Genomic DNA, 21871 nt, shown 5'->3' on the forward strand with positions numbered 1-21871 from the left:
GAGCCCAGAAGGGAGAGAAATGGTGAAGAGTGTTCCAGGCAAGAGAGAGAGCCACCGAAAACATTTGGATTATGAAGAAGAATGTCATGTGCGAGCAGCAGAAGGGAGGGTGGTGTCACTGGATCACAGGCTCTGTGGAGGGGGAGTAAGGGATAAGAAGACTGGAGACTGGGGGTAAGGATCAGGAAGGGCTGCAAAAGCCAAACAGTGGGCTTTATATTTGATCCTGGAGTAGGAAGTCCATGGAGTTGATTAAATGGAGGGGTGATATGGTCAGACCCATGGTTTAGGAAGATTAGTTTCACAGCTGAAAGGAATGAAGGATGGACTGGAGTGAGGAGAAAGGAGGCAGGGAGATGAACCAGAAAGCTATTGAAATAGTCCTGATTGAGGTGATGAGGGCTTGTACTTGGTGGTGGGAGCATCAGAAGAGAGAAGGGGTTATACAGAAGAGAGTTTTCTCTTTTTTTTTGTTTGTTTTGTTTTGGCTTTTTTTTAGGCAATTGGGGTTAAGTGACTTGCCCAGGCTCACACAGCTAGTAAGCGTCAAGTGTTTGGTTGGAGGTCGGATTTGAACTCCGGTCTTCTGGACTCCAGGGCCGCTGCTTTATCCACTGGACCACCTCGCTGCCCCTACAAGAGAGTTTTCAAAGGTGGAAACAAGAAAACTTGACCATCGATTGGATATGAAATTGAGAAAGACATCCAGGTTCCAAGCCTGGGAATCTGAGAGGTTAGTGGTATATGCCACAGTAATAGGAAAGTTATTAAAAAGGGAGGATTTGGGAGGAAAGATAATGAGTTCAGTTTTGGACATGTTGAGTTTAAAATGTCTATAAGACATCCAGTTCTAGATGTCTAAAAGGCAATTGGAGAGGTGAGACTGGAGGTCAGGAGAAAGGTTAGGGCTGGGCTAGTAGATCTGAGAGCCATCTGCATAGAGATGACCATTGAAACAATGGGAGTGGATGAGATCACCAAGTAAAATGGCATAGAGAGAAGAAAAGAAGGCCTCGTGCAGAACCTTGGGGACCCACTATTAGAGTATGACATGGATAAAGTTCCAGCAAAGTAGACTGAGGAGTGGTCAGAGAAGTAGGAAGAGACTAGCAAGGAGGAAAGGATGGTTGACAGTATGAAAGGCTGCAGAGGGGTCAAAAAGGATGAAAGTCGAGAAAAGACCATTAGATTTGGCAATTAAGAGATTATTGGTAATTTTGGAGAAAACAATTTTGGTCCAAAGCCAGACTGCAAAGAGTTGAGAGAGAGGGGTAAGGAAGTGGAGACATATCTGCTGTTGGTCTTCTCAAGAAGTTTAGCCACAAAAGGGAGGCAAAAACCATTCTCTTCAAGCACTTCCCATTCTAATGGGGAAACTTCATGCAAACAACTACAATGCAAGATACAATACTGTGTAAATCAGAAGTAAGCAGTAATAATGAAAAGAATTCACATAGTAGAGCTTCCTAACTTGGGAGATTTTTTGAGAGGGAATACCCTCCCTCTGAGTGTTTTAGAGACAGAATCCTGAAAAGCAGGCAGTGGATCAGATCTAGGATATTCTATTTTATCAAATCCTTCTCTGGATTTTGCTGCAAATTCTTTATATGTCACAGTAGCCAGTCCCTGGCACATAGCATTTAAATGCTTGTTGATTGTTTTGCAAAGGGTGAAAGAAGAGGGTTTCCAGACAACTTGAGGCCTGAGATCTGATGTACAAGTAAGGATACAATGACGACACAGATTTTGAGCCTGGGTGACTGGAAGATTGGTAGTGCCCTTGATAGTAATAAGAAAGTTGGGAAGAGAAGATTTGGAGGGAAAGATAGTCAATTCTGTTTTGAACATGTTGTTTGAGATGTCTGAAGGACATTTTGAGGTGCCCAATAGGCAGTTGGTGATAAGAGACTGAATGTTAGGACTAGCTAGGTAGAACTGGGATTCTGCAGAGATGATCATTGAACTCATGGGAGGTGATGAAATCACCAAGTGAGAATAACTCTTTTATTCAAGCTGAGAGGCTATCCATCCTTTCCAAACCAGAGTAGGAGGTTGCCTGCTGATTTGTGCAGAGACTGTAGTACCCGAAACCTTGTCTGGTCCAAACTCTTCATTTTACAGATAAAGAAACTGAGTCAGAGAGGCTAGGGCAATTTGACCAAGGTCACATAACTAGCAATCGGCAGAGCTGGTATTCCAGCTCAAACCCTCTACCTTTAAACCCAATGCTCTTTACACTGCAATATTGCCTTAAGCCCAGATTCAACATTTGCAAATAGATTGAATGGGGTTTTTTTTAGTGCCTTTTCTACCTAATCTGTGCTTCTTTACCTTCAACCCAATTTCACCCACATCTATGTTCTGTCTACATTATTCAGATCATCTGTTTCTACCTAGTTCTCCTAAAGGACTTTAAAACTCATCCTTGCTCAGCTTCCTAGGACGTGTTTAACAATGGAAAATCCAGCTTCCTCCTCATCTATAAAATGAAGGGGGTGGACTCAATTAGCTTTGGGTTCCTTCCCTAAATCCTATGACCCTAAGAACACCTTCTTTTACAAAATAAGAAGCAGCAGGAGTCAGAGAGGTTAAGCTCAGAGAGAGAAGTCATTTGCCAAGGGGCTCGCAGGTGGCCACAAGGGAAGGAAGCCTAGGTTCTGATTGTCCCAATCCAGTGTTCTTTGGAGTACACCACATGGTAGGAGAAGGCATCTCTATCTGCCATTGGAGAAGAGGCCTTTAATACTCCTGCAGGAAATACAGGAAGTAAAACTGATTGTGCTTTTTGCCTTCAGCTTTAATTTTCTGGGGAAAATACCTAATTTGGCCAAAACATGAGGAATGCCACAGGGTGTTAGCTCTCCAGACACAAAGAATAGTGGGAATCAGATTAGCTTCCGTGGTCTTGGACCTTGTCACAGAGTGACCCCTACTGGAGAAAGGTGCAGTTACACTATTGTGCAGGAGGATTTTTTTCAAACGTCTTGAGGATCCGTGCTTGAAAAATGCATTTTATTGATGCCTTTTGTACTGATATCACAGTATCAGTCTCTAGATTGAACTTTCCCTTACAACAATTAAGCAAAACCATACAAACCTTGTTTGATGTGTATGTAATATTCTATCCTAATAATCCCCCACCTCTCTGTGGTGAGAGAGGAGGTATGTTTCAATCTTTTCAATGTCTGTTTAACGTATCTTCTCTGAGACCATTTTTTTTTCATTTCTCATTCAGCTTCCTTTTAGTGATTTTTACATTACATTGTGTAATTTTTTCTCTTAGTTTGGCTTACTCCATCAATTTATAGTCTTCCCAAATATTAGGACATATTTCTCACTTCTTACTGTACAGTAATATTCCATTATACTCATATACCATAGCTTTTTTCTTCATTATCCAAATAATGGTGCTCACTTTGTTTCCAGTTCTTTGCTATTACAAAGAGAGCTGCTATGAATATTTTGGCATATATTGTACCTGTCTTTAATTGTTTCTGTCTTTAATTTCCTTGGGATTTATGTGAAATCTTGCAGTTGCTAAGTCAGAGGGTACAGGCAGTTTGGTCATTTTTCCTGCACAGTTCAGAAATAGTTGAAATCTAGAATTGCTGAACCATTTCATATCTGCACTGATGGTGCATCAATATATCTGTCTTCCCACAGCCCTCCAACTTTAACTGTTCCTACATTTTCCTGTCTTTATCCATTTGGGCAGTGTGAAGTAAAACCTCGGAGTTGTTTTAATATACAATTATTGCTAGTAATTTTGAGCATATTTCCAGGTGATAATTTATAATTTGTAATACGTTTGAAAACTTTTTGTATTACTTAAGCCATTTATCTTTTGGGGAATTTATTTTTTTTAAGGCAAAACTTTTCATGTCAATCAAATATAGATTAGTTGAGAACAAGTGGTTTTCTCCCCTCTGAAATGGTCCCCAAAGGAGATTTTTTTTTTCAGCCAAAGACAAGGTTTATTAAAGATCCGCCATATTGGCCAGAGTCTTAAGGAATCTGGGCACCAGTGAGCTATTGGCTAGATTATAAGAATCCGAGCCAAGGTTTTTCTTTTTTAAACTACAATGACCTCAGTGATGTCAGGAGTCTGAACTTCCTCACTTCTGTGAGGACAGACCATGGCATAACTTTACCTGAGTATGACCATAGAACTGAAAGAAACCTTGCAGAACATCTGATTGAATGCCTTCCTTTCCTAAGAAAATGAGTAGCAGAGCTGACATTGGATTATAGATCTTGCTGCAATTCAAGTGTTCTTTCCATTACAACAGACTGCAACTTTCTCCTCTCCAGAGGGAATTTATTCCAGAAGAATATAAGATAAAGGACGCCGAACTGAACCCAGTACTGGTTCTATCTGGACCTCAGTTTCTTCCTTTGTGAAGTGATGTATAATACTAGATAAGGTTTTTAGGGTTTTTTGTTTTGCTTTTGTTTTTAATTCTCTGGAATGGAATTCTGACTCTCCTGGGGACAGCAAACGATACTTAAGCATGTGACGCTCATGGCTCAGGCACTACAGTTGTTATTTGGTCCATTTAACAGGTGAGGTAAGGGCAGCCAGGTGGCACAGTGGATAGAGCCTGGGCCTAGAGTCAGGAAGACTCATCTTCCTGAGTTCAAATCTGGCCTCAGACACTTACTTGTTCTGCAAACCTAGGTGAGTCACTTAACCCTATTTGCTTCAGTTTCCTCATTTGTCAAATGAGCTGGAGAAGGAACTGGCAAACCACTCCAGTATCTTTGCCCAGAAAACCCCAAATGGGGTCACAATGGGGTCAAATATTGGACTGGAAAGTAACTAAACAACAATCACACAGGGAGAGGGTCTTTTTTTCTGTTTTGTTTCTTTGATTAAGCCATACAAGAAAGGAATCCCTATAACAAGCCCAATAAATAGCCATCTAGCCCCTTCTCAAAGATCTCGAAGAAAGGAGAATCTACTGCTTTTCTAGGCAGCCCATTTCACTTCTAGACAGCTCTAGTTAGTGGGAACGGGTTTTTTTTTCCCTTTATTCTTCTGATCTAGCCTTAACTGATCACAAGTAATCACAAGTGATCACAAATTTCCCAATAGATAAGTGACTAAATAATGTAAGGGGCCTCATTACAACTTGTACTGATTCTATTGCTGTAGTTCTGCCTTTGGGGGCCAAATGGAACAAGTCTAAGATCCAGAGTGGATCCCACCCTGAGGCCATATCCCTAGGATGTCCATGACCTACCTGAACTGATTCAGCAATAATGAAAAAAAATCCCACCTGGTCATACCCTCCCCATCCCACCGCTCCTGCATCCCCTCAAAATACAAGTCCTTCCCCAGTCCATTTCTACTGCCCACTCTCCTTCCCATTCCCTTTAACCCTCTAATACTACCCACCCTTCTATGGGGCTCTCTTTGATTCATCCTCCCTCATAGCTAACAAACACATCTTTTCCTTTTATACTCCTTTCATCTTCTGGCCTCCACGGAGACCTGGCTTCTTCCTGACAGAGGCTAGCCTCACTGGCCACCTTTTTCAGCAATAGTTGAACTTGCACTCATTCCTTTCTACCACCACCCTCCTTCACTGGTTGAGGCGGAGGAGTTAGAATTCTCCTCATTCCCCATTGCCACTTCCAGGCTCTCCCTCTACTTCTTTCTCTCAGTAACTTCTCTTCCTCTGAGGTTCGCCAAATCTATATCCAAGACACTATTAAAATTCTGGTAGCTGTTGTCTACCAACCATCAGGATACTCCTTTTCTTCCTCCCCCCAGATCCCAAACCTTCATGTCTTCCAAACATTTCTATTACTGTGGAAAATACCACCATCCTACCCAGGTGTCCTCTATAACTCCTCCTTCCCGCCCACCCTCATATCTCATATGTTGTCAAGGCTTGTAGATTTTACCTGCAGTCGTCTCTCACGTATACCTCCTTCTCGCCAATGACACTGAACCCACCCTGGGGCAGGCCTTCATCAACGCCCACCTGGACACTGCAGTCACCTGCTGCTGGGTCTGCTTCCTCAAGTCTCCTCCCACTCTAGTCCATTTTCTACTCAGCTGTCACAATGAGCTTCTGACTATTTTCCTCTCCTACTGAATGAGCTCCAGGGTTTTTCTGTCATGTCCGGGACCAGATATAAAATCCTCCAGCACTCAGAGCTCTCCATAACCCGCCTCCCATCTTTCCTGTCTTCTCATGCTTTACACCCCTCCCCACAGTCTGAGATCCGGTGACACTGGACTCCTTGTTGCTCTTTGCTCTGTCTCCCACTGTCGTTGTCATGACTGCCCTCGTGCCTGGAATGCTCTCCCTCTTCATCTCTGCTTCCTGGCTTCCCTGACTCCCTTCAAGTCCCAGCTACAATCCCACTTTCTACTGGAAGCCTTTTCCAATTTCCCTTAATGCTAGTGGTTTTGTTTGATTTATCCTGTATATAGTTTGTTTGTACATAATTGCCTGCATTTTGTCTCCATTAGACTGTAAGCTCCATGAGGACAGGGCCTATCTTTTGCCTTTTTTTGTATTTCCAGCACTTAGTATGAGGCCTATTACATTGGTTGTTGTTCAGTCTTTCCAATCATGTCTGACTCTTTGTGACACCATTTGGGGTTTTCTTGGCAAAAATACTGTCCCGGCACAAAATAGGTACTTAATGTTTATTAACTGACTGACTGATTGAGGACCGGAGATGTAAGACAATTTGCTTAAGTTTCCACAGCTAGTAAAGGGGGGAGCTGAGACTGGACCCTAGATCTAGCGACCTGAAGAGACAGATAATAAAATCAGATGAATTCAGAACTGGTTGGATTCAAAGAACAGTTATTGGCTCATTGTCACCACGGCAGGACTCCTGCAGGGATGTGTTCTTGTCACTGGCTGTTCAGCAACTTCTGAATGGATAAAGGCCTATTTGGATAAAGCCTTATCAAATTTTCAGATAATGTGAAGTTGGGAGGGTAACAAACACTGGAAGACAGTGTCAGGATCCAAAAGAGTCTTGATAGGCCAGAACATTTGGTCAAATCTATTAAGATGAAATTCAATAAGGAGGAATGAAAATCTTACACTTAGGTGCAAAAGAAAAATCTACTTCATAAGTCTAAATGGGGCAAGTTACTTGGAATTGTGTGCAGTTCTGGACTTAGTGGTTTTAAAAGGACACTGATAAGCTGGATGGTGTCCAGAGAAAGGAAAGCAAGATGGAGCCATGTCTTCAGAGGATTAACTGAAGGAATTGGGTGTTTAACCTTGAGAATGGAAGATGCAGGGAAGAGGAACTGGGCTTATTCTGTTTGGTCCCAGAAGGCAGAAGCAGGACAATACAGTAGGTGGAAGTGGTTAAGAGGCTATTTGGTCACTTATCTGTTGAGAAGTTTGTGATTGATTTAGACTGGATCAGAAAAACAAAGCAACACTTCCTACCAGTTGGAGCTGTCCAGCAGTGAAATTGCCTGCCTGGAGAAGTGGTAGGGCCCCCCTTTTTGGAGGTCTTCAGACAAAGACTAGAAGTTTGTTGTAGGGCATTCCTTATGGGTTAGGCAAGATGGCCACTGAGGTCCCTTCCAGTTATCAAAGAGTCCCATGGCCAGATTCCAAGTTCGGTGCTTTCCCTCCTCCAGAGCTCAGTGAAGGAGCAGGTCTTGTTGACCAGGAATCCTAATTAATACAGTTTTATTGTTCTGTACCATACAGTGCATGGAAGGCCAGCCTTGGACTTGAGAAGACCTGGGTTCATGACCTTACTCTGACACACTAGCTGTGTGACCATGTGCAAGGTATTCATTAACTTGTCAGTCCAACACTCTTCAATTATAGATGAGTATCCAATCTCCATGAAGTGTGGAAGATTCCATATTAGGATTTCCCCATGATGAAATCACAAAAGAATATTGCTCTGACAACTTCTCCTTGGAGAAGCCAAACTGATTCACCCTATAGTACATCAGGAAGGGAGAAGGGGGAACCACCGTCTAGAAGAAAGAGTTCCTGGTAACACAACCAGCTTCCCGCTGCTGACTGGCCTAACCCCCAAAGAGCAGGAGCAATGTGGTAGAACAATTACAACAACAATAATAGCTCATATTTACAAAGCACTTTAAGGTTGACAAACCACATTCTCATTTGATTTCACAACCCTGGAAAGTGTGTACTATTATTATCTTCTCCTTTTGACAGATGAGGAAACCAATGCCCAACATAATTAAGTGACTCATTCAAGGTCTCACTAATAAATACCAGGCAAAATTCAAGCCCAGCTTTCCCACTCCAAAGTCCAGGATTCCTACTTTTACATGAAGGTGAGCTTGGGCTTAGGAAAACCTGGATTTAAATCAGGCACTCCCCAGCTTTAACATTAGCATAGTACTTGCCTTGCCTATAAAGGTGTTGGAAAGAAATTGCTTTGTAACCTTTAAAGCACTATAGAAGTGAACTATCATAATTAAATCCAAAGGTGCTCTGTGCACACACAACCAGGATCTAAACAACGCCTTCCTTTTACTCTTAAACTTCAATTTTCTTTGTAAAATGTGTCCAAAGGGAGAAGATTTAACCCTCAGGTAGCTCCTTGTTTCCCCTGGTTCTCCTCAGTGAAGTCAATCCCACAGGCAATAAAAATGCCAAAGGCCAAAAACTGCTAAAAATGTTTATTGCCAGCAAAGCTAAGAAAGCTTTCATCCAGTGATACCACCAAATGGAGAAAGTGGCATAAGGGTATTTAGGTAGAGACATGATAAAGCCCCTTGGATCCTTCTGGCCAATAAGTTTCTCAGCAGAGTGACCCTCTTCAGCCCCCATTGTGAGCTGAGCCACTCGGCCACAGCACTAGCATGAGCAAGACAGGCCGCTGAGGTTCTGTCACTTATACTGGGGGGAAAGTGGAGGAACGAGGTGAGCTGCACACACGCTCAGCATCTTAGCGATATCCACCTGCGTCGATTTGTCCACCTCAGCCTTCAGCTGGCTGCCTGGAGTAAAGCTCAGAATGGGCACAGGCTCCTCTCCTCCCTCCTCTGCAAAGGAAGCCAGCCCAAGAGAGGGAGGGAATGGGAGCATGTGGAAGAGGGTCTTGGTTTGGCTCTCACCCCAACCCTGGCTCTGGACAGAAGTGGAATTCGGTGTCTGGGGCCAGGAACATTGTCAGAGCCATTCCCCAGCAGTCATCAAGGTAATGAGAAAATGGACCTGTGCTTAGCCTGGGTGAGGCTGGGAGCACTGAGTCCAGTAGGGGAAGACCATGGCTTGACTCAGAGCAACACTGACCTCCCAGGGGTGAGGTCTGTGGCTTCTCGACTCCTGCCTCCTCTGGGCCTCCTGATGCCTCGTCTGGGACCACGCCCAGCTCCACTTCGACCTCGGCTTCTCCCTCCCCAGCCTGGTTCAGCTCAGGGTTGCTGTAGTTGATGTACTGATATAATGGCCTCAGGCGCTGAGCTTTCCCTGCAGGTGACCATAAGTGCAGCCTCTGAGCCATTGATGGCACCCTGTGTGGACCCTTGCCCCCATCTCCTTGGGGAATCAAGAGAAGGGGCTGGGGGTTCTTGGAGAGAAGACCCAGAGCAAAGGCTTCAGGGAATGCTAGCTCAGACAGTGAGAGTGCGGGCCAGGTCCTGAGAGCCACAGAAGCTCTGTGCCCACCACCAAACGCCACTCACTCTCCAGCCCCAGGGCTTCTGCTGGGGTGGGGACCACAGCAGCAGTGGCCAAAGGGGGCGGCACCCCAAGGCTTTTGCGTTTCTTGGCCTTCTTGTGCTGTTTGGCTGTTGGGGAGGGTTCTCCCTGCGCTCCATCAGAGTCTTCCTTTCTCAACGGCGGCCTTCTCAAATCAGTATGCTGCAGCTGCAGCTCAGCCTCCACCCTGGGATGGACATGGGGAGAGAAGGAATAGGGCAGTACTGGAGAGAAGCAAAGCCTAGCCTTAGGGCTCCCACCGCAAACACCAACCCCACCCGGGGCACCAGGGGTAGGAGTAGGGGTGCAGCTGGGCCTATCTCCAGCCTCTCTCCCTTGAAATTCCTTTTAACCACAGAGGGAAGGAGGACCAAGGTTGCCTTTGCCTTCTCTCTTGTCAACCCTTCCAGGCCCAATTTACCTCGGGATATGGAACTCTATGGCCACATTCAGCCACATTACAATCTACCAAGTCTTTCCTTTTCTTCCTCCCAACCAAATCCTCCTGACCCTCCCTTCCTTCCTCCTTACTGACTATTCCCCACTAATCCCTCCTCTTTGCTGCCAACCTCACATCCCACTCTTAAGGCTCCGTGACAACTTTCCCGACTTCCAGCCCCTCCCACCCGCACCCCCAGGCTTCATGCCTGCCCCGCCCTCCTCAGCAGGGTCGGCTCCTGCCCAGCGACCCTCGTCCGGGCCATGCCCAGAGCCTGGGGGAGCTGGGGCTCCGCCAGGCTCCCCACGTGGCAGGCAGGCAGGCGATGTTTCGGTAGAGGAGTCAGGGCAGCCTCGGAGGAGCTGCTGGGAACCCGGCCCTCGCCCCCTCACTTGGCCGGCTTCCTCTTGAGCCCTTGGCTGGCCCGCAGGGGCAGGACCGGCGGCCGGGGGCGGGGACCCCGCGGCTCCAACTGCTCCTCATCCTTTGCCAGTCCCTCCTCCAGCTCCGGCTCGGGTTCTGGCTCCGGCTCCAGCTCGGGCTCCGGCTCGGGCTCCAGTCCCGACCCAGCCTGGTGCTCTTCCCCCTGGGGGTCACCGAGGTCTCGGGCTGGGGCGGGTGGCAACCAGCCCCTCATCCTGTCGCCAGCCCCGGGCCGTTAACTGGGACTAGTGGAGCCCTGGCGGGCAACCCAGTCTACTCCTCTCGCCCGGGGGACCGCCTCCCGCCCGGAAGCTGCTTGCTAAAGGGTCCCGCTCCCCTCCCCCTTATTCCTTAGCTGCCTCAGCCGGCGATCCCCGACTGTCACCTTCCCCATACTCAGAGACCCCAAGCCAGTCTCACTCTCGCCCCGCTTACTCCCGCTTTGCCTTTCACGCTGAACTCCCACTCCCACCCACCGCAGTCACCTCTGCGCCCGGGCTCCCCGGGCTCTCTGGGGCCTCTCCAAGCTGCGCTGACCCTGCCTGGTGTCCCGGTCGCCTCCCGAGCCCTGCCATGGCCATAACCGCAGGGAAGAGAGAGGGAGGTCCTCTTCCCTTGGAATCCCGGGACTCGACCTCTAGTCCTTCGCTCGCGGGGTGGGGAGAGTGTTAGGGCGGACACTCTAATTGAAGGTAATCGTGGGCAATGGAGGGCCTCTACGTACCTGGTTATTAGGGTTATTGACAATCTGATTGACATTGTGGATGCTGATGGAAAGAAACCCACGAGAACCTGTTCCTCCATCCCAAAGCCCCAGGCCCACTGCCCTTCAGCATCAGGCTCCCCCACTCAGATAATGAACAAATTCATTCATTCATTCTTCCAACAAACATGTATTGAGGCCTTTGCTGGGGCATGCAGCTGATATTTTAAAAAAGAAATTAGTTTGTCCTTGCCTTCAGGGAGCTTTCACTCTCCTAAGAGCTAGCTCCTTTACAAACATCTCATTTTGTTCTCACAACCCTGGGAGGAAGGTGCTACTATCCCTGTTTTATGGGTGCAGCTAAGTGACTAGTCTAGGTTCACAGGCTCTGAAGTGCCTGAGGCCAGGTTTGAATTTAGGTTTTCCTCACTCTAGGTGGAGGGCTCTAGCCAGCGCACCAGGAGGTACAATAGCAGAAAACACATCTATACTACTTGGCTTGGCTCTTCATCACTTACCATAGATTCACGTCTCATCTCTATGCTTATGACTCTCAGATCTATTTGTCCAGCCTTAACCTTTCTGTTGACTTCCGGTATCCCATCTCCACCCTCCATTCCATCCATCTGGAACTAGATGTCTCACAATCACCTTAAACTCAACATGTCACAAACTGAACTCCTTCCCCATCCCACCTCCTTCCTGCACCAACCCTCCCCTCTTCCTAAGCTCCTTCTTACTGTGGAGGCAACACCATCCTGCTAGGCCCCCAGGCCTCACTCTCACTCCCCATGTCCAGCCAGCTGCCAAGTCCTCTGGCTATTTCGCCTTTGCAGCATCTCTTCTCTGCTACCCCCTTCTCTCCTGCTCCCAGCCTGTTTCAGGCTCTGGTCAACTTATACCTAAACTACTCCAACAGATTTCCAGTCAGTCTCTCTGCCTCACAAGGCCAGCCCATCCTCCACTTAGCTTTCAAATTGCTTTTCCTAAATCACAGGTCTGACCTTTTGAGGCCCCCCTGCTTGACAAAAGGCAGTGGTTCCCTGTTGCCTCCAGGATCAAATATGAAATCCACTGTTTACCTTTTAAAGCCCTTCAGAACCTGGCACCTTTATACCTTCCTAGTCTTCTTACACTTCAGTTCCCTCCACGAACTCTGAGATCCAGTGACACTGACCTCTTTGCTGTTCTTCACACTAGATACTCCATCTCCTGACTCCAGGCATTTTCACTGACTGGCTGCCCTCCCCCCCCCCACCATGCCTGGAACTCTTTCTCTTCTCATCTCCACCTCCTAACTCCCCCGATTTTCCTCCAGTCTCAGCTAAAATTAGTCTCTTTTCTCAAGAAGCCTTTCCTTAGCCCTCTCAATGCCTCTGAGAGCATCTGCAGGTCATCCGGTGTGTATCTTGTTTGTACAACGTTGTTTGCATACTGTCTCCCCATTAAACTGTGAGGTCTTTGAGAGCTGGGCCTTTTTCCTTTCTTTGTAAGTCCATAGCTTAGCCCAGAGTCTGACACAAGCTTACTAAGTGCTAGTTGACTTGACTTTGTACACAAATAACCATAACACAAAAGGTATAATGAGTAAATGCACCAGAGAGGTAGGAACAAAGCCTTTACTGGAGGAAGGGCCTTGGTTTCTAGATGGAGTTTAGGAAAGCTGCCTGGAGGAAATGGCCTTTCAGGTGGGCTTTGGAGGGCTTGGTGGTGAAGTAAGAAGAACCAGTGGACCTTGGTGAAAACTGTGATTGGGACACTTGCCCCTCTGGTGCTGCTGCACCGCCAGCCAGCATGGCTGATCCCTCTGGTCCAAAATGCCCTCCTTTCTTCAGGCTGCTGAGGAAGGCCCAGCTTCCTTCTAAGCTCAGTCTCAACACCACTGCCTACAAGAAACCTAACCTGCTACTTCCCTCTCCCTCTGGAAATTACTTTGACTCTACTTCTATTAATATTTAATTTTCTATATACTTGCTGCCATAAAGAAGGGGAAAAAAGAGTGTAAACTCCTTGAAGACAGGGAAAGACCTATTTCCTTTTCTGCCTTTATAACTGGGGCCTAAGCCAGGGTGCCCCCCCCAGAATCCCTTACCTGTTCTCCAGTTATAATTTAACCCAGGGCCAAAGGAAGGGTAATTTGGGGAGGAGGGTAGATGAGAGACTGACACTGCTGCTGAGGATGGTCCCCATCCCTCCTCAGAAATCTGTCTCTGATGGTGGAGATTTTTCCACCTTTCAGAGAGTTCCAGGGAAGTTTACACTTTTGGGGACGCAGGAGGCTGGGGAAGGGGGGTTATGGAGGTCAGGAGAAAGGACAGAGCATTGACAAAGCAGCAGACTGGTGTATTACATCAAGTGCTTTCTCCTTTTCCCCTTAACCCCTGGGACTCAAACATCCTTCCTCATCATTTCTTTGATACAGTGACACTGGCCCTCTGGCTGTTCCATGAACTAGTCACTCCATCTCTTGGCTCTAAGCATTCTCTCTGGCTGTCCCCCATGCCTGGAACACTCTCTTCAGCTTACACGCTCTTTCAGTCCCATCTAAAATCTCATCTTTTACTGGAAGCCTTACCCAACTTCCTCCCTTCCCTTTGTTAATTCCTATTTATCCTCTATATAGTTTGCTTTCTATACATATTTGCATGTTGTTCTCCCCCCCATTAGATTGTAAGCTCTGTGAGGGCAGGGACCATCTTTTGCTTCTTTTTGTATCCCTACTGCTTAACATAGGATCTGATATACGGAAGGAATGTTTACTGATTAATCATTTCATCAGAGAGCAGAACATTTCTGAAAGGTGGGATGGGAGCCAGAGCCATGCATCATGTCATGCCCCAGTTTCATTGAGAACCCAGGTCAGCAAAGGCTGCTCTTCGTCCAACTCTTTAGGCCAATCCAGCTTGGACAGCTAGCACATGCACAAAGAAACCATGTTTACGCATGGGCCAAGAGCTGGCAGGACCCCTGGGCTTGTGCCTGGGGTAATGTACCACCTGGTGGTCAAAATCCTACATTACACTTCCTTGCTGGTTTATGGCAAAGTAATGGTGTCTTCTAGGCTGACAGAAGGCCAGATGTGGGCTGCTATTGCTATTGTAACACATCACATGTTACCTTAGACACCAACCCAGTGCACAATGTCCAGCCAGCACCAATGTCACATCCGCGGATCCTTGGATAGCGTTTGGAACATTGCAAACATAAGGACAGACCGTATCTATGATTTCATTGGTACGGGGAAATTCCAGATAAAGAAACTTCCTTTATGAGTTCTGGTCAGCACTTTCTGGCAGCTTAGTCATAGAGAATTGTGCCTCTCAGAGAGGTTAAGTGACTTGCCCAGGGTCACACAGCCAGTCTGTGTCAACAGCAGGACACGGTCCCAGGTACTGCCTCTCTCTAAGTAGGCATTTAATAAATGCTTGTTGAAGGTCGAATCCTCCTGTGACCTTGAGCAAGTGACTCCTCCATCCTGGGCCTCAGTTTCCTTGTCTGTAAAAATGAGAGGGTTGGGCTAGACCAGAGCATGGCTAAAGCCCCTTCTAGCTGAGAGGTCAGGTCACTTCAGGATTGCGGGAACTATTGAAAGCCAGGCCAACAAGTCTGGTGTCTATCCTTCAGGCAATGAGTAGCTTCTGACGGTTTTTGGATAGGTAATAGGATCAGAAGAGAGCTTTATGAAGATTAATTTGGCAAGAGTGTGAAGAAGGCAGTGCAATCAGAGAGAGAACACTGAATGTGGAATCAGGCACCTGGGTTTGAATCCCTACTCTCCCTGTAACTAGCTGCATTACTTTGAGCAAATCTCAACCTCTGGGAGCTTTTGTTTCCTCACCCCTAAAGTGAATATTTAGACCGAAAGACATTTAAGACCCCTACCAGCTCTAAAAGGCTCTGAGAATCCCCATTTTATACATAAGAAAAAATAATAATAAACCACATTTATATAGCAGTTTAAGGTAGGTGTTGCCCCCCAGATTGTTGTGAGGATCAATGAGATAACAATGTGAAGCATCTCCCAAAACTCAAAATAGCATTCAATCAATAAACAAACACTTAGTAAGCACCTACTGTGTGCCAGGTATGACGATAAGTGCTAAGAATATAAATAAAGGCAAAAAAATAGTCCCTGCTCTCATGGAGCTCAAGGCATGCAAACAGCTCCGTACACACAAGGGGCAGACAGGATGAATAGGGACTTCTCAGGAGAGCCAAGGCACAAGAATTTAGGGAACATGGCAAAGGTGAGTGTTAAGCTGGCACTTGAAGGAAGCCAGGGAGGCCAGGACGTGGGAATGAGGAAGGAGGGCATTCATTCCAGGGGTGGAAGAGGGGCAGTGACTAAAACTCATGGAGCTGAGAGATTGAGCTGAGCAACAGGAAGAGGACTTGAGGGGGGATAAGGTGTAAGAAACCTGGAAAAGTCAGAGCGACGGGGCCTGGGTTATGAAGAGCTTCAAATACCAAACAGGATTCTCGTATTAGAGTGATAATGGGAGTGATAGGCAGCCCCTGGAGTTTACTGAGTAAGGGAGTGACATGGTTAGACCCCAACGGTCAGAAGAGTTGCTTTGGAGATTGAATGGAGGATGGAGTGGAATGGGGACTTGAAGCAGCAGACCCACCAGCAGGCTACTGAAATAATCCAGGCATGAGGTGGTACAGGCCCGTACAAGGGTGTTGGAAGTATCAGGCCTTGGCATCTTATTTCGAGGTAAAAGATAGTAAGGAGTCAGGAAGACACTTAGATTTCGAGCCCGAAGGACAAGGAGGATGGTGGTAATAGTAATAGTAGGGATAGAAGGGATGGCATTTAGTAACAGTAATGGAGAAGTTTGGAATCATGGAGGTTGTGGAGAAAAGATGATACATTCAGTCTTGGACATGTTGAGTGTAAGATGTCTGCGGGTCGTCCAGTTTGAGATGTCGGAAAAGCAGTTGGAGATGTGACACTGGAGATCAGTAGGGAGTTTAGGGTTGGATTCACAAATTTCAGAATTGTCAGCATAGAGATGATAATTAAATCCATGGGAACTGATGAGATCACCAAGTGAAATAGTAAACAGAGATAAGAGAAAGCCAGAACAGAACCTGGGTCCTGCAGGAGACTCTCATGCTTAGCAGATGCAACCTGAATGAAGGTCTAGCAAAGGAGAAAGCTTAGACAGATATGCGGAAGGAAAACCAGCAGATATTATTACTGTGTGGAAACAAGAGAGAAAAGAATGTCAAAGAGAAGTTGGTGACCAAAGGTGTCAAAGGCTGCAGAGAGATCAAGAAGAATGAGGACTGAGAAAAGGCCATTCCAGGGGTGGGGAACCTGCAGCCTGGAGGCCAATGTGCCCTTTTAGGTCCTTGGGTGCGGCCTTTTGGCTGAGTCCAAGCTTTGCAGAACAAATCCTTTTAGTAAGGATCATTTGGAGAGGGCAGTTTCAGTGGAACGATGAGGTCTCGAGCCAGTTTGCAGAGAGTTAAAAAGTGAAAGAAGATAAAGCTGAAGCATGTATTGTAGGTGGCCTTCTTAAGGAGTTTGGGCCACAAAAGGCAGAAGAGATTTGGGATGACAGTGAGAATAAATGGATCAACAGAGGGGTTTTTAATGATGGGAGAGACATGGGTATGTGTGTAGGCAACAAGGAAGCAGCCAGTGGAAGAGGGAGATTGAAGGTAAGTGAGAGGATGGGGATTATAGCGGGGAAGACACAGGCTGTTGTGGGATCATCTGTGCAGGCCAAGGGGTTGGCCTGAACAAGAAGTACCTCCTCATCATGGGAGACAGGGTGGAGGAGATAATGGCAGAATGCATCTGAGTGATGTGAATTCAGAAAGCTGGGGTGGAGGGGGAGGGAGCTTACAGTAAACGGCCTCCATTTTTTCAGTAAAATACGAGATTCTCAAGGTCCTCAGCTGAAAGAGGGTGGGAAGGGAGCCATGGGAGGTTTGAGGAGGGATGAAAAGGCTTGGAGGAGCCACTGTGGTGCATGGGATAGTGAGTTGATAAGGGAGGTATAAAGGATTGCCTAGCAGCAGTGAGGGCCCAGTAGAGGTGATACAACATATATTTATAGTGGACCCCTTCAGAATGGTTGCATGATTTTCTCCACCTTGCTCATCAGTATGTGGAGCAGAGGCAACAGATGGTGGAAGAAATCCAAGACAAACACTTGGCAGGGTGTTTATATCCTCATCGATATAATGAGGAGGCAAGAGATTCAAGAGAAGAGGACAGTATAGAGTTGAACTGGTTCACCCATGGGGCCAAGATGGGAAAAAGAGGAGAGAGTGTGGTTAACAGAGGGGGGAGGGGTAGACTAGGAGAGAACTGAGGGGTCCATCCACAGTACAGATGAAGAACCAGGTTGGGTAATGAAAGGCAGAGGGAGAGGGAGAATCTAGTAGACTATGGTCAGATGAAGGAATTTCTGAGTTCACAAATGTGGAGATGGTGCTTTTATGGATGATGGCAAGATCAAACGTAGGACTGCAGGTGGAGGCGGGATGGAGGAGCAAGTTATGGGAAACCAGTGAAGTGATGACCTGGGGAAGCTGGGGTGTTTAAGGAAGGATGTTGAAGTCCTCTGGTATAAAAGCAGGAGCTAGGGAGGAAAGACTGTGATCCGGGAACTGGATTCACCGAGGGAGGAAGATTTGGAGATCCGTAGACAACAGCTACCAGGATTTTTATTGGGTGGCAGATTTGAATTTCATGAACCTTAAAGGAGGAGAGGTTTCTGAGTGATGGTGGCACCCAGAAACAAGCAGAAGGAACGAGCAAGGAGCATTCCAACCTCCCGCATCAACTGGTAAGCCAAGGGAAATGCCAGGGGAGTGAGGGAAAGTGCAGCCAGTGCCGGAAAGGATGACCACAGAGGCCTCTGCAAGAGCCAGAAGAAGGGAAGAGCAAGCACGGAAAAAACACAAAGATCAAGTCATCATCAAGTGTTACCTGCTTCTTCATCTACAAGAGCACAGCCGGCTGGAGCTAGCGGGGGTCTTAAAGGTCATTTAGTCCAGACATTCATTTTGCAGATGAGGAAACTGAGTCCCACTGGTAAAAAAAAAAAAAGACTTGCCCAGAGTAACCCATTGAGTAAATGTCTGTGACGGGGTTTGGTCTGAGCTCTTCCTCACTCCAGGTCCAGCTCTCCATACCCTGTGCCACCTGGCTGAAGTGACAGGCGTTGGGAGCCCCAAACTTATTAAACTGGCAAATATTATAAAAGACTAGAAACAGCCAGGCCTGGAGTCAGACAACTCACCTTTCTGAGTTCAAATCCAGCCTCAGACACTCATTAGCTGTGTGACCCTAGGCACATAGTTTCCTCATTTGTAGAATGAGCTGGAGAAGGAAATGGCAAACCACTCCACCACCTTTGCTATGAAAGCCCCAAATGGGGTCACAGAGAGTCAGATACAACTGAACAATAAGAAAAGAAACAGTAAATATTGGAGGGATTGATGAAAGAGAGGTACACTAATAAATTCTTGAAGGAGCTTGAATTGGTTTGAATATTTGGGGAAAAAATTGGAACTATGTGAGAAATGTCACTAAACTGTTCAGATGATTTGATTGTGGTAGCCCAGGAGCTTGGGAACAGAAAGAAAGGCCTCAAATACACAAAATATTCAGAGGAACTTATTTTTTTGTGTGGTAACAAAAAAAAACCCCTAGAAAACTGTGGGTGGCCATTGATTAGGGAAATGACCTAACAAATTGTAGTTTATTAAATGTAATAGAATACTATTGTGTTATGAGAAATGATCAATAGGAGGTATTCAGGGAAGGCTGGGAAAACGTGCATGAACTGAATGAATAAGAGGACCCTGGACCCAGAGCTGGAAGATGTCTGAAGGACCAACTATTCCAACCTGCTCATTTTACACCTGGCTCTGATGAAGTAAATATAACTGGGGCACCTGGGTACAATGTGGTTGCTGGTTTGCTTTGTTTGAATGTTTTTGTTTGTACAAGACACAACTCAGGGTTGGGGAGGAGAATACTGGAAGATGGCTGTGGTCTAAAAACACATGTGCTATCACTAGGCAATCACAGTGTCAGGAGACTTATGTGAAAACCAGGTTTATTGCAAGAGAAACGAATAGGCATGTGGGACCCAAAGAGTTCACAGGCCTCACAGAAGTTTGAATATTTATGATAGCATAACCAAAAGAGGAAAAAACAGGAAGGGGCGTGGGATGGAGGGAGAAAGTGCAGTAACCCCTCCCAAAGGGAGGCAAAAGCTGCATTCTTTTCCCTTGGGGGAGAACCAATAGACTGAAGATCAGAAGGTTCACTTATCTGCAAAGGATCCCAGCTGCTTAAGCATTTCCCAGCCTGGCACAGACTGGCTGGCACCTGTCTTGCCTCCCAAGGACACAAAGGGGATCCAGTTTGGGGTGCAAACAGCAAATTATGTCAGCTGGGGGGCAGGGGAGCACTTCGTCCTTGACATATTCAGGGCCTCATACACGTGCTGAGTCCAGTGTCTCTGGAAAATATGGCAACTCAAAAAGACAAGATCAGGGGATGCTTAACGGCCCCAACACTACAGAGGCAGGTTTTATGCTGGCCAAAAATATGTATCACTAAAACAATGGGAGTTTTGCCACTGTGGTGTTTTTTTGTTTTGTTTTGTTTTTGCTTTTGTTTTTTTAATTGGCACAAGAAAGGCCTAGGTGAGTGGAGAAAAATGGTCTTAAAAATTGGTCCTGAAGCTTACCTTTTGTTCTGGTTCAAACTAATTTTCATGCTGAACCAGAAAGGATTTTGGGAATGTCTAACTTTAAGTGAGATAGTTGCCTGGAACAGAGGGTGATAATCTCCTAAACAAAGGGCTCATCCTCAGTGCCAGTGACCAGCACTTTCATCCCACTGAAGCCACAAATACTCCTTGATCGTTGTAATCACAGTTGTTGGCCCTTCCTGATCCAGAATTCTGAAATTCTACTCTTAGGCCTCTTATCCTCTCTTAGACACAGCTAGGTGGCACCACAGTGATGAGACCGCTGGACATGGAGTCAAGAAGACCTGAGTTCAAATCCTACCTCAGACTCTTACTAGCTGTGTGACCATGGGCAAGCCACTTCACCTCTTCCTCAGCTTTCTTATGTGGAAAATGGGGATGATAACAGTCCCTACCTCTAGAGTTGTGAGGATCACAGGAGATAATATTTGTAAGGCACTTGGAAAAGTATCTGGCACATAAGAGACGCACTTCTTTCCCTTCCCCTTATCCTATCATCTCTGCCTATGCTTCATTCCTCCTAAATATATATATATATATATATATATTTTCCCCTCATTGAGACCTGTAGTCACTCTACCCTTTCCTTTATTCCCAGTACATCAACCCTGTTCTGGCTTCCTTAGCGTTAACCAGCCCAGCCTTACAACACTCGTCCTATGCCACACATACTTTTCCAAATCCCATTCTTAGCCCAGGGCCCTTTGCCCCTCTTGAGGGTAGAAGGAAGAATTAAAAAGAGTCATCAGCCTGCTTTTATCAAGGAGAGTTTCCAGCCTCGGTACCTCAGCAGACAGGAGCTGAAATGACTACCACAGTCAGGGTGGAGGTGGCAGGAAAGAATGTGTACAACAGGACCAGTGACACAGCCTCAGCTGCACATCTGCGGTTACCACAAGACCCAGACCACAAAGATATCCCTGGACAAGTTGGAGGCGGGAGGTGACGTCACCAGACCAGTCTCGCCAGACCGGCTAGAGGCATGAGTTGTCCCTTACCCAGGTTTGTGCCCTGGAGCAACCTCCCACGAGTGCCAGCCACACCTGTTGTTTATATTTGTATCTCTCATGTGCAATTGCGATCCCTACGTGTGCCCACTCTAACCACCTGGCAGTGTGTGCGTCTGTGGGGCAATGGACGCCAGGTCTATGGGGGGAGGGGAGTGTTCTGTTGACATTTCATTACTTACTGTCACAATATTTTGGAGATGTCCTGTTTTCCAGAACTAAGCCCAGCAAGCAGCTGTGTCCTGAGCTTGGCATAACAATAATCCTTTGTGCTCAGGATGATCTCACCCTCTGGCAAAGTGTATTGCACCAGGTTTTACTCGGCCATCCATTACATGTTCACAGTCCCTGTTCTTCATCACTGCCAGGTACTGCAATCCTGTTCCCATCATAGAACTCTGCTTCTGTGCTCCGAAGTGTGGGCACGACCCCAAGACAATGACTTCCCACAGGACCTGTGGGAACAGTAACTCAGTACCTAAAAATGATTATGTCATGGTCCACCCCAGGATATATATATAAGACCCGCCTTTAGTCCAGCATGTTAAGATGTCTTCTTTTTTTTGGGGGGGGCAGCTTTCGTAGCATTTTCCTCACTCTGAAATTAATTAAACTTCTGTTTTGCGTCCAGACTCTCTGGTCCCTAGCCTACTCTGTTTGTTCAGCTCCAGCCAGGTTAGAGGCCGATTTGGTCCGGTTGAGATTACTGTACCCTTTCATTAAGCATGCCTTTGCTTTGAACTAATTGTGTCCTAGAACTGATGAGGGAAAAAGTAAATGCATTAGTGTGGATTCAAGAACTATGGTTTTAAGTGGATATGGACCTGTGGAATATATTAAACATGGAGTAGCTATCATGGGGTGTCCCTAATGCC

General features: G+C 46.5%; 2 protein-coding genes across 3 annotated transcripts in view; one reads left to right on the top strand and one right to left on the bottom strand.

Moving 5' to 3' along the window:
• The window catches only part of ENKD1 (enkurin domain containing 1), a 96517-nt gene that overhangs the window by 70614 nt on the left and 4032 nt on the right, over positions 1-21871 (top strand).
• Positions 8639-11715, bottom strand: CUNH16orf86 (chromosome unknown C16orf86 homolog). Of its 2 annotated transcripts, XM_020989332.2 has the most exons (5): positions 11025-11715; positions 10509-10702; positions 9662-9864; positions 9270-9446; positions 8639-9019 (listed from the first exon to the last, which is right to left on the bottom strand). In XM_020989332.2, exons 1-5 carry the CDS (start codon positions 11118-11120, stop codon positions 8865-8867), a joined length of 825 nt encoding a protein of 274 aa, XP_020844991.1. In that variant the 5' UTR covers positions 11121-11715; the 3' UTR covers positions 8639-8864. The 2 variants fall into 2 exon arrangements, with proteins under 2 accessions (XP_020844991.1, XP_020844992.2); XM_020989333.2 differs by lacking the exon at positions 11025-11715 and having other exon boundaries at positions 8639-8974; positions 10509-10891.

The sequence above is a fragment of the Phascolarctos cinereus genome, unplaced genomic scaffold, assembly GCF_003287225.1.
Source record: "Phascolarctos cinereus isolate Bilbo 61053 unplaced genomic scaffold, phaCin_HiC Scaffold_2;HRSCAF=192, whole genome shotgun sequence".
In the NCBI taxonomy this organism is placed as follows: Eukaryota; Metazoa; Chordata; class Mammalia; order Diprotodontia; family Phascolarctidae; genus Phascolarctos; species Phascolarctos cinereus.